At 37.1% G+C, this 12,500-nt stretch overlaps 1 protein-coding gene across 2 annotated transcripts in view; it reads right to left on the reverse strand.

Moving 5' to 3' along the window:
- LOC122248764 (uncharacterized) overlaps nt 1–12,052 on the reverse strand; it is a 13,910-nt gene extending 1,858 nt beyond the window's left edge. Inside the window, exons 1-4 of one of the 2 annotated variants that reach the window (XM_043009027.2) lie at nt 11,975–12,052; nt 8,418–8,519; nt 6,041–6,340; nt 1,403–1,507 (exon numbers count right to left, since the gene is read on the reverse strand). In XM_043009027.2, the coding sequence (XP_042864961.1) occupies nt 1,403–1,507; nt 6,041–6,340; nt 8,418–8,516 (504 nt within the window). In that variant the 5' untranslated portion in view covers nt 8,517–8,519; nt 11,975–12,052. The other variant, XM_086541843.1, reaches the window with a different exon arrangement.
- Between the last annotated feature and the right edge of the window lie 448 nt (nt 12,053–12,500).

Here is a 12,500-nt window from a genome sequence, read left to right on the forward strand (position 1 = left end):
ACCGTAGACTGGTGCCATTCAAGGTCTCTCTCTCCTACTGGTCCTAGAAGAATGTTGCCTTCTAGGTTCTGGATTTTAGGTTAGCTTATTATTATGGTAATTATAGTAATTATGACTGCAATTGTCATCATTGCTCACTTCTTACTCCTAGAACAAAAAAATAGCACAGTGATCCAAAGTCCCCAAACATCATGTACATCATGATGCCTATTGTCAGGACAAAGTTCCTAAATCATGTAAGCCATGACGCCCATCCGCAATGGGTTAATAGAGCGTTACCTTTTAAAAACTGGCAAGCTGTTTTTCTACCTTTATTTCAATAAGAATGAGATGTAGTGTGGGCAATCTTGTACTGTCTAACATCACTTCCAGCCTCAAGGTATGAGAAAACTATTCCCCACTACTTCTCCACCCACCTTTTACACCTACTATATCCTCTATATACCCTCCAAGCCATCAGAGACCACCACACCACCATCCCATCCTGTCTTCTTTCCCTTCATACAGTCACCTCCTGGTGTTACTGAGCTATTTGTGACAATATTCTGCTTTTCAATGCGTATTTTACATATACATATATATTTGACAAATACATGACATACTATCATATAAATTATGATGAATATGTATTGCACTCAGGCAATATATCTACATGTTCCTGTAAGTTTTCCCATCTTCTTCCACATATAAGAAGTAGCTTCAAGTCTGAGGTTCAACTTTTCACATACTCTTTGACAAGACATTCATTTTCTGTAGTGTAAAAATCAAGCTCTTCAAATAATAAAGACAATATTTGCACCTGCTAAAGGTTGAAAATTCAGGATCCTTTGCACCTGGGGTTAAGAACATGCTGAGCAGTTTTTAGGGTTAATGCTTGAATGCTCCAAATCAGTCTCCTTAAAAAATCTACCAATGTGTATTTGTTACTCTATAGTTTTAAACTCAATTAATGGAATAAGCAATTATCACATCTTTTGCCTAACCATCATTCAGTTTTCTTTGAAATAAGAAAAGTCTCGTTAACCCATTCACACCGGGGCAATTCCGGCTCTGAATGGTCAGAATGCAGGGGTTTTTGAACGCATAAGCCTAGTGCCTCAGGATTCTCAGGCGCACTAGCTGCGAGCCTGGGCTGTCCGCTCACTCACCCCAAGCGCCGGCCTTGACCAAATATCTCGTTGCTGGCGTCTGACCCAAAAACCATGAAACATGTCAGCACGTCATCCGGCGTGAATGGGTTAACCATCATAACAAAACATGAAAGAATATGACTTAAAAAGGACATAACTGCAATCTCATACAGATCGTAGAAATGAGTAAACCCAACTTGTATATATGTCAGCATTACTACCCTAAGAATTTATGCATGAAGACATAGAAAAAAAGAAGAAATTAAACTGACCTCAACCAGTTCTCCATTCAAAGGAAATTCAGCACTCACAGGTTCTATCATTCCAACTCCATCCACTGGTTCTTGTTTGATGCTTTGAAACACTGTCTGGTTCTCCTGGGGATAATACATAGGTCAATTATATAGAAACATATTTAAAGATATATTATGCCTATAATGCATATTCAGACATGATGAAGTATGTTGAGAAATTAGGCATGCAAAAGTGTTTGAATGATGAGTCTATAAACACTACTACATTATTCACTGTTATCAAACAATCATTAGGTGAGCAAATAAGTTCTTGAATATAGCACTTATTCAACTAACACACTGTTCAGAGATGCCAAATGTGTTATTATTATTAATCTTTTTTTGTCAAGTTGAGAATTTTTAGTTTTCATTCATCATATTAAACAAAACATTGATCTTTGCTACTTGAGCCACATTACACTATTTGTGGTAGGAATTACAGAATTACTTTTTAATAAACAACCCATGACGACAATTATGTTTTTGAGGTAGGTGGTCTATTGACTGGGAAAAATTGCTGGAGAGCATTTGCCCTTTCTACAATTATTTTCTAATAGTGTGGCTATACAGGACACCTCATCAGAAATATACTCACTCTAAACCTTATGCTTGGAAAGCTGTTGTGTAATATGATGATTTGAGGGTTTATGCTTATTGTGAGATATCCTGTTTCCTTGTCATTGTCAATAGGAATGTTGGTATTGTAGTATACTTTAATTTTTTTCTGATCATGTAGAAAAGGAAATAACATGGGCTTATGATTTATTTTCTGCATGTGTTTTATACATTTTCTATACATTTCTAAACAATCAGGTCACAAAGATGTGGTTATTCAGGATGGAATCTCAACAATGATCATCTCACACTGAAATTATCATGAGGATTCTAATGTGTAGACAAATATGTTAAGAGTTTTAGTAATATGCTAAGAACAGGAAACAAAATGAGAGACAAGTATAAGCACACTGACCTACTAATTTTTCTAATAATTATGTACCGTTATGATGATAATAACTCAGAATAAACAAAGACACAAACAGAAACACTGATGTTTGAATCTAAAGGAATTTCTAAACACCATCCTGAAAGTAGCTTAAAGAACCAAAGTCAGTAATGCAGCTGTGCCATTGAAATTGTTGCTCATAATCATTTCTTAAAAATCTCTTAATCTCAAGAATTCTTCTAAAGATCTAGGATGAAAACAGCAGTCCTTAACCCACTCACGACGGGGGCATTCCAGCCTTGCATGTTACAATGCCGCATAGGCCTAAATCAGTCAAATAAACGACGCCGTATGGCGTCATCCAGCGAACGGGCCTAGAATGCGCGGTACCGTAGTGTACCACCCATCCAGAGAGGGTTAAGGGACAGGGCAAAGTTGGTCTAGTGAGATACCTGCTTCAGTGTATGCTCTCTGCACAGACAACATTGTCTGAATACATACAGATACTTGAAAACATAGAGACCAACAAACAGGAAGACAGAAACAGATAGAAAGGAGGTACTCTGTATAGGAAACTGTGAAGGTGACAAAATTAACTATAAGTTCTTGAGACTATATAAGCAGAACTTTTACATTTCATCAATACATATCAATCCTCAATACTATTGTGTGATAATTAGCTAATAAAATTTTCCTTGCTGTTCTCAATTCTGAAAGGGTCATGCATTGCTACATACAAACAAACAAATAAATCAGAGCTAGAGTTATTCTAGATGTTTCAACCCATTAACGATGGGGTAGTTTTGGCCCTGCCAGAATATAATGCTGGGGCATTTCAATATACATAGGCCTAATGCAGCAGGCTATTCAACCACTGAGGCATCAGCCAGCCACTACGTGCCCGATCACCCTGAATGCTTGCCATACAATAAGCCATGACGTGATATCACATTATAGGTGGGAAGACCAGCTGGGCCATGACGTGATATATCCATTAAGGGGTTAAATATTTTTAAACAATAAATCACCCTACCCATTTGTTATCTATTATATCATAAATGTTTTTAACACCATTGTTAAACTCTATACAGAAGATAATGTGACATTCACGTCATGGGTTGGCTGGTCTTCCTACCAGTGTGAACTTCAAATCATGGATTTTATATGCCTCACCAGACAGCAGGCTGACTGACAAATAGCCTGCAGTGTTAGGCTTGCAATTTTGAAATACCCCAACGAAATGTCCAGGTGGAACCAAAACTGCCCCATCATTAATGTTTTAAGGGTTAATGTAATTCAGTCTATGGTAATGTGCTAAAATAATGACAGAAAGACAGAAAGAATTCAAAAGAAGAGGAAAAAGAGTGGCTAGAAGGAAAAGAAGACCCACCTTTAAAACTCTAAAGATGATCAAGTCCAAAGATGCATTAGTAATAAAATACAATATATTTAGAATTGCAAATATGATCTATCTCAAGCTCAAAGCAACTTTTATCTGGCTATTAACCCATTCACGCTGGGGCCATTCCGGCTTTGCACGGTTGCTATACCGAGGTTTTCGAACGCATCATCCGAACGCTTCGAGATTCTCGGGCACACGGGCCGCGAGCCTGGGCTGCCCGCTCGCTCACCCCGAGCGCCGGCCTTGGCCAAATATCTCGTCGGCGGCGTCTGACGCGAAAACCACGAAACGTGTCAGCACGTCATCCGGCGTGAGTGGGTTAAATATATTAGACCATGCCAAAATACACATTACACCATTACTTACATTTACTTGCGCCTACAACTAAATGTCCATCTCAACTAATATATTATCTTATATGCTATAACTTCTTTACTTCTTTATGCTTTAAAGCAATGAAAAAGAAAAGAAAAGTTTCACTCAAGAATATCCAAATAAAAACTATTTCCCTGGAAATAAATATATAAACTGTACACACACACACACACACACACACACACACACACACACACACACACACACACACACACACACACACACACACACACACACACACACACACACACACACACACACACACACACACTCACTCACTCACACCTGTGTATACACATATTCATTTGCTACATACGTATAAAGCTTGGTTCACACTTGTTGCATTTACACGTATCGTATCATAGTGCGTATAGCCCGGTGATACGCAACGATGATACGATACGTTGCAGTGTATATTGTACCTGTTGCGTATCCGCGTGTCGTATCATCGTTCTGTGATGCAACAGTATCATCCAGTTTCTTCCCTGACACTAGTAGCCATGAGTGCAAGTGTGCAGTTGGCTGGGGCCGCATATATTTTATTCATGAATATATATATCGCTCTATATGTACTCGTGGCTATCCTCTACAAGATTGAGTTTGCAACAGGAGTCACAGGACGATGCAAAGCTCCCCGTCCACATGAGGGAAGATGCGTTGCATGTCTTTGTATCATATTTTGATACGCAACGGTGCAACACACTCCCGTCCACATTACAAAGCAACGATGATATGATACGTGTAAATGCAACAAGTGTGGACGCAGCTTAAGAATACATAAATGCACCCATCTACCCACTCACTCACCCCCCCCCCCCCACACACACACACACACAAAAAAAAACAAAAACAAAAAAAAAAAAAAAAAAAAAAAAAATAAATAAATAAATAAAAAAAAAACTTTGGTATTTCAAAGCTATTCTCACTTTCTAATAAATCAATTTTGTGTAAATCTTTCTCTTTCCTGATATATATGCAATATATATATCTACAATTTCTCTAAAAATAGCAATAAAAACAGCTGCATACACATGAGTTGCTTAAATACACATGTATTCACTTAAATTTCTATATAGACAAATTCTGATTAGTTCATTAGTTCCTTAACCCCTTCACTATGGGCAGTGGAAAACGCTCCTTGCGCCGTATCCGAGCTGCAGGCGCGCGCCAAATTTTAAACGTCGCTACTGAATATGACAAGTTTTAAGCCAAAACCTCTACAAGTTTATAGCCAAAACCTCAACATAATCACCATGTGTTATATATCAAAATATGCATAGTTAACCTCTTCCCCCATATGCATGTGACAACTTATTTACATGGGTTGGGAGGAAGAGGGAAAGAGTGACCTTGGTGGGAGGCCTCACTCAGATGACCAAAGAAAACGATTGAAATAGTATGGTAAACTAATCATAATAAGTTTAATATTTTTACATAATGTTCCATTAATAAATAATAAAATGATTGCTAGCAGGGCCCATCAATGCCTCCCCTGGTATAAGCGAATCCCACTCTTAAGTAATAAATTAATAATAATGAAAGTCAAGTAATATAATGTATCATATCCGACCTCTATTCTGAAAGATCTCGTACAGTATCCGGAAGAAAAAACTCAATTCCACCAGAACTCAGCCAGGACGCAGTATGCGTGTCCTCGGGTTTGACGCGAGCGCTGCGAGGACGCAGTATATACGTCCTCGTGTTGAAGGGGTTAATAGTTTTACTACTACAAGTATTTAATTTTGTTCTGTGAAATCTTACCTAAAGTGAGGATTTTAGAACACGAAACACAACAACTGAGGAATATAATATTTCTGTTTCTTCAGCTATATAAATTACCTTCCACTACTTGATACCTATCAATATAAAATTTATGATTATGCCATATCATAATTACCATTTGTACTTGGTTTTCTGGGTGGTCACTTGTATTCATGAGACCCCTGATCCTCAGTTCCTGTGCAACTTCCAGGAGTCGGTCAAATTCCTTGCCATGCACTTCTGTCTGGCCGAGATACATGAAGTCAAGCAATCTCTCTAGTGTTTCCGCAGGGATCCCCGCAAGAACAATAATGGGATGTTTGCCAGGGGTGTGCTCGAACAGCTCCTCAAAGTATGAGCTGCACATAGCCAGTACAAATTTATGAGCTGGATAGTGCTTCTTGTTGCAGACTAAGGTCACATCTGCAAACTGTTCCTGTAATATGATCAAGCATTTCAGTAAAAACATATTAAATGCATGGTGTTTTTCCTTAACATTCTCTCAGCATTTCTCTCTCTGAGAAGAAAAAGATAATAACAGAAAAAAATATATATATAAGTGATATCAGAAGTGCTTTAATGTTGTTTGTTAGACATAAAATCACAACTTTGGTCATAATGAGTTATATGCATTTTTGAAAACTTTCAGCCTCGAGGAATCTCTATCAACCTTAAAATTAAAAACCCATAATCTATTTTTTTTGAGGGGGTTTCACCCATAGAAACTTACCTAAAAATTCTGTTTCAATGGTGGAAAATGGTTAATAAATTGTCCTTAATTAATGATTCTATATGATTACGTGCAAATCTGCTCCTTTATTTGCAATGTTGAATGTATTTTTGGGTGTGTGAATTTATCTGTTCTTTTTATGTATCTTTTTTAGAAAATGGTAAATGGATTTTCTTATGATCTTTAAGTCAAGATGTTTTTTAGATATATGGTAACTTTTGGCCTTAGAATATCTCCCCTAAGTTTATGAAGTGCAACCCCCCACCCTCAAAAAAAAACAAGAAAAAAAAAAAAGTGCATTATCACAGAAAATCATGACTTTCAATTTCCTTTTAAAATCTTGCATTGTAGTCAACTGATATACTGTTAATCATTTAATGTATGTATTCAGCTGGTAAAGTTTTACATAAATTAAACCCAACTTTTTTATTTCTAAATGAATCTTGGGTAAAGGATTTTTTCAATATAATGGCACATTCCATGTAAAATGCACTCCACTAGTAAATTTTGGAATTTCATTTTAAAATGCAATGGGTGAACCTGTGCAAAGAGAGTTATGTCCCTTGGATGGTCATGTGACCTGGCAGCCATCTTGGAAACTACCACATGTTGACAGGTTTACAAGATGTACTGATTTCCTCTGATTCAAAGATCCACCATATCTACTTCTGACCATAATTTTGTCCCATCAGTTACCCAGACAGATGGCTCTAACATAAAATGGGCTTGATGTGGATTACTGTCCCCTTCTATGTGTTGCCAAAAGACCATTTCAAATAGGACTACCCTTTCTTTTGAAATAGCATGATATCTAGTCACATATCCATATTTCTTCCCTTAGAATTTTAGATACATATTCCTTTTTTATATTTACTAACATTTTGGTTTGTACTACATTATGTGAAGTAACCATTGCAAACCCTCTAAAGGATATATCTTGAATGCAAATCAAATTTCACCAATCTAAATCCATTTTTGATAGATGTATTTTCATAACAAATATCTTGTTAGATTTATTCTTATTTTCAATACTTCCTCAGGGCCAATGAAGAAGGGAGTGGTCATTAGTGTGTGTGTGTGTGTGTGTGTGTGTGTGTGTGTGTGTGTGTGTGTGTGTTTGTGTGTGTGTGTGTGTGTGTGTGTGTGTGTGTGTGTGTGTGTGTGTGTGTGTGTGTGTGTGTGTGTGTGTGTGTGTGTGTGTGTGTGTGTGTGTGTGTGTGTGTGTGTGTGTGTGTGTGTGTGTGTGTGTGTGTGTGTGTGTGTGTGTGTGTGTGTGTGTGTGTGTGTGTGTGTGTGTGTGTGTGTTGTTGGTTTTTTTTTTCCTCATAAAAGGGAGAAATATACCCTACAACATGATTCTTGATTCCTATGAAAATGCACAAGTTTGGTAAAATTGGAAAAGATTATACCTACAAGCATTAGGGAATTTCTTTCTGAATAAATTAAACCCCATTGCCTTTTTCAATGATAAAGAATTATGATCTGAGATAAGACTGAAAAAGATCATTTTCACCAATTAATTATCATTACTTTTTTTCTTACTTTCTCTTGAACTGAATGAATGAAATTCTATCGAAATTGAGCTTTGAATTATCTATCATATGAGAATGAAAGAGTAAAAGTTAGAAATCATTACTCCCAAGACAAAAATTGACCAAAGAAAGAAAGAGAATAAACTTACAATCCCCTTGGATTCACCTTTCATCCACATCTAGCACATTCACCTATCATCGTTTACTTTCCTTTCCCTTCTGCCCCTGTGTGAGCTGCAGCATGACAGTACCTTGTAGCGCAGTGCTGTAATCACTCTCTGGAGAACTTGTTGATGATCAGTCCACATCAGGGAGAAATCGGTATCCTCATAATCCTCCGCCATGATCATACACTAAAAGAATCATATCATTAAATGATTTGGAAATTGTAAAGGTATGGTCAGTTCAAAAATGTGTAACTGACAAACTTCAAAGAAGATACATATACAAATTTCAAAACACTAATAAAAGAAACTGAAGAGTATACATAGTGTCTTTGAATATCTTGTACAATTGTATACAAGACTAAATTAAACAAATATGTAGTAGGAGGGGATACTAGCACAAAAAGGAGGATACAAACTTGCTGATGACTAAATGGATCATATGATGCTAAACTTAGCCAGGAGTTTACACTATCCTATAACCAGTTAAGATATAAAAATCAGATTAGCCTAGACAAAAGTAATCTACAAAAGTTACATATGATTTTTGTTAAATTCTATCAGCTACAATTTTGGTTCTGATAGGGAGGAATGAAATAAATGTATGATAATTAATCATGCATTTCTTGAAAAATTAAAATCAAACCATGTCTAAACTATTAGGTCTGCTCACATTGGAACATTCAATGTACAGTCCAGCTATAATACTTTCAGTCCACAGACACCAACTTCAGTGAAAATATCTGTATTAATTTCAGTGGCTTAGCATAAAAATATTGCTGCTCCATCTAAAGGCAAGCAAACCTCTACTAGGTATAATCTGGTAAGATTAATTATGCTTGTAGTCCTCCCTGGTACTTATAATTAAATAAGGAACCATAAGTTTGCTTCCCTTGGACTTGGACTTTGAGGTGACTATTTTTTCAAATCTCCACAGTGTATACTCTGGTAAGATAGAGCTTGTATATTTCACCAACCATTTTGTGTCAAACAATGAACCAGTCGTAGTTCTATCCTGCTATAATCTTAAGTTGATTTTGCTTACCTTACCAGAACACTAGAGATGCTTGACAACATGCCACCTAAAAATACCCCCCGCCCCCATAAGGAGCTTTCTAAGGGTTGGGGTCCCTAGAAATCATATGAGTAGTTATTTACATAATATTGTCTTAGTTTCTTTGGCAAATATCTACTTTAGTGTCCATGTGGAATTTTACAAAATGAATTACACTACTTAATAGATCAGACAATATTTAGTGCCTTTCCTTCTAAACCATTTCCATCACAAATAGCTTTTCAAGAGTGATGATAGAGCTTACTATGTAAAGAAACTATGGTATCAGTTGAGAGGAAGATTTTTTTCTTTATGTATACATTTTTTGCTTCCATTCATTCTTAACTGTGTAATGCTATGATTGTATAAGAAACCATAACCTAAACTACCCTAACTTATGTATTTTTTATAATTTTTATAATCAGTCCCACAATTACACAAATATCCATTGCTATGGCGACAGACACTCATATTGCCAAAAAAATAAAAACTGGTCTGTATGCTACACTATGATTCATTTGCTTGGGTAAAATTAGGTTAGTCAAGTTAAAGTTAGGGTTCCCATACAAGCAAGTTTTTCTGCAATGCTAAGCCAAGAGGGTGGGCATGAGGGAAATGCTACTAACTTCTTTCAAACTAATTATGATGATCATTAACCCATTACTGACGGGTGACAAGATATCATGTCAAGTGGTGGCAGCATCATTTGCCAGGGATGAGATATTGGTAAATTTGGATAAAGACGCAACCAAACCTCTAGGCACGACACGATATTTTATCTGGTAGTTTTCGTTCTGTTTTGTACAGTTTCGCTACTCATTTCCATCGGAAACCTTTCGTTGTTGAGTTACACCCCCCCCCTCCCTCCCTCCCCACACGCGCGCCACCGTCGATACGGAACTAACGAATTCTGGCGCGAAATTTAAAGGGCTTTTTGCGTAATCAAAACCCAACCCATAAACCTAACCTAACCTAACCTAGTTTTTGGGTTTGACCTAGCCAAGGGGGGGGCTTCGCCCCCCCCCTGGACCCCCCCCACTTTTAAGGCCACTGCGTGGCCGGTAACTTTTCAAAACGAACGTCCACCACCGACCACGGAACTGACCGATTTTTTGTCTGCCCTAGCCAAGGGCACTTCGTAGCATCTGACTTTTATCTTCGAATGTTACCACTTCTTACCTTAATTGGAGGCGTGTGAGGGGCCGGGTTGTAATTCACAGTTTTTGCACTCCATTTCCATTGGCAGAGCACCGTGGTCACGTAATTATTTCAGTGATGCAGCGTTATCTTTATAAAAAAACATGATGAATTCCCATGGAGTGTACCTACGTCTTGCACACAATGTAGCCATCTCGAAACTGATTTTGAAATTCAAGCAAAGACCCAGACTCTATGGTCAATTGTCCGTGATTGGTCGATCATTTTGTCGGTTAGACCTATTGTTTCCCTATTGGTGCTATTATTATCACGTGACAGTATTGCCGTCTATCGATACTTTTTTGTATTTCCGCGGGGGAGGTTGGCGCATGCGCAGAGCCGATATTTTTCAGTCAGATGTTTGTTAAGACGGTGGAATCATCTCTCCCGTTAATCGTTTTTAATTATTTTCAAAATAATATATCTCGGTTATTTTTCGTTTCCAGAAGAAAAGAGCTTTTAAGGGTTACGTCATAATTAAAGCTACGTCATGCCCAAAGGTTTGTTTTTTCGCTACGTGTGGTTGCGTCTTTATCCAACAATACCGAGATATTTTATCATGGCTATCCTCCTGGCCGGCACGCTGGTTGATCGGGCGTATAACGCTTTGTTGTGGCCCATGCGGACGAAAATCTCGAGGTGTTAGGCTTACGTTTTAAAAATCTCCCGGCATTTCGACCATTTAGAGCCAAAACAGCCCCATTGTTAAAGAGTTAATGACTACTTTATAATGGAAGTATCATGATTGATAAGGTTCATAATCTGTTCAATTTATGATATGTTGTCATATATTCAAATTGCCATATGGGCACTAGTGTAAACATTAACCATTTATTTCTGAATATCTAGCCCCCAATCTCTCTAGTAGCCCACATACCCACCCTAGCCATCTGGGATGCCATCATATTTCTTACACATTTGAGACAGAAATAGTAGAAAAGAAACGAGGCGTATATAGTCTTGATAATATGCTCAGATTTTCTTCTTAATGACAGCTATTTATGCAAGCGATCGGAACCCATAAAGATGATTTCCGAGATGATTGACTACGGAAAATTACCTACCACGTCTTATGAGGCGATATCGATAACTTATTCGTTAGTATTGGCGTCGTACTTTTGTATAAAATTATCATCGACCCCGTGAACTGCTTCTCTTATACCTTATAGATATCCGCAATCGTAATAATACCGCAAAAACCTTGTGGGTAAATGCTCGTCTTATTCTGTAAATAAAATATTTCCCCATTTTATCCCAAACAAAAGCAATCCCAGGCGCCCTTGCCTTCAATAACGAAATTAATCACCGTATCAACCTTTAACTAACTCTACAGCTAACTCACATTCTAAAGCTAACTTACAACAATTACTTAATGATGTCATAAGTTGATTACCTCATATAACGGGAAATGTTTGCGGGTGAAATACAGGTAGGTTTGTTGTGGTACACGTGCTGCCCTCTCGCGGCCGCCCTCGGAACCATGTGGGAAAGAATTTAAATCTATTCTCACCGACTTTTTTTTACATAAGCATTTTGTCCTCATTATCGTCGTCATCATTCTATTTTAGCACTGTCATTATGATTGTCGTTTACCATTAGTCATCATCTTTTCCAGCATATCATATAAGCTTGTATATCATCGTATTATACATTTTTTTATATTGTATAATGTCATATCATGTCATGATATATCATCATGATATATCACATTACATTATATTGTATCATATTATATAGTATGTCAAATCATATTATATCGCATCATATTTCACTATTTATGTCGTAATTGTCATTATCATTGCCATTGTCATTACTATTAACATTGTCGCTACTATTACCATTGTTATGATCATCATGATCATCATCACCAATATTGTCATATTTATTATATTACTATCATTGTTTTTATTATAATCATC

Source organism: Penaeus japonicus, unplaced genomic scaffold (assembly GCF_977035675.1).
Source record: "Penaeus japonicus unplaced genomic scaffold, GWHDUDI00000001_assembly GWHDUDI00000001, whole genome shotgun sequence".
NCBI classification, from domain to species: Eukaryota; Metazoa; Arthropoda; class Malacostraca; order Decapoda; family Penaeidae; genus Penaeus; species Penaeus japonicus.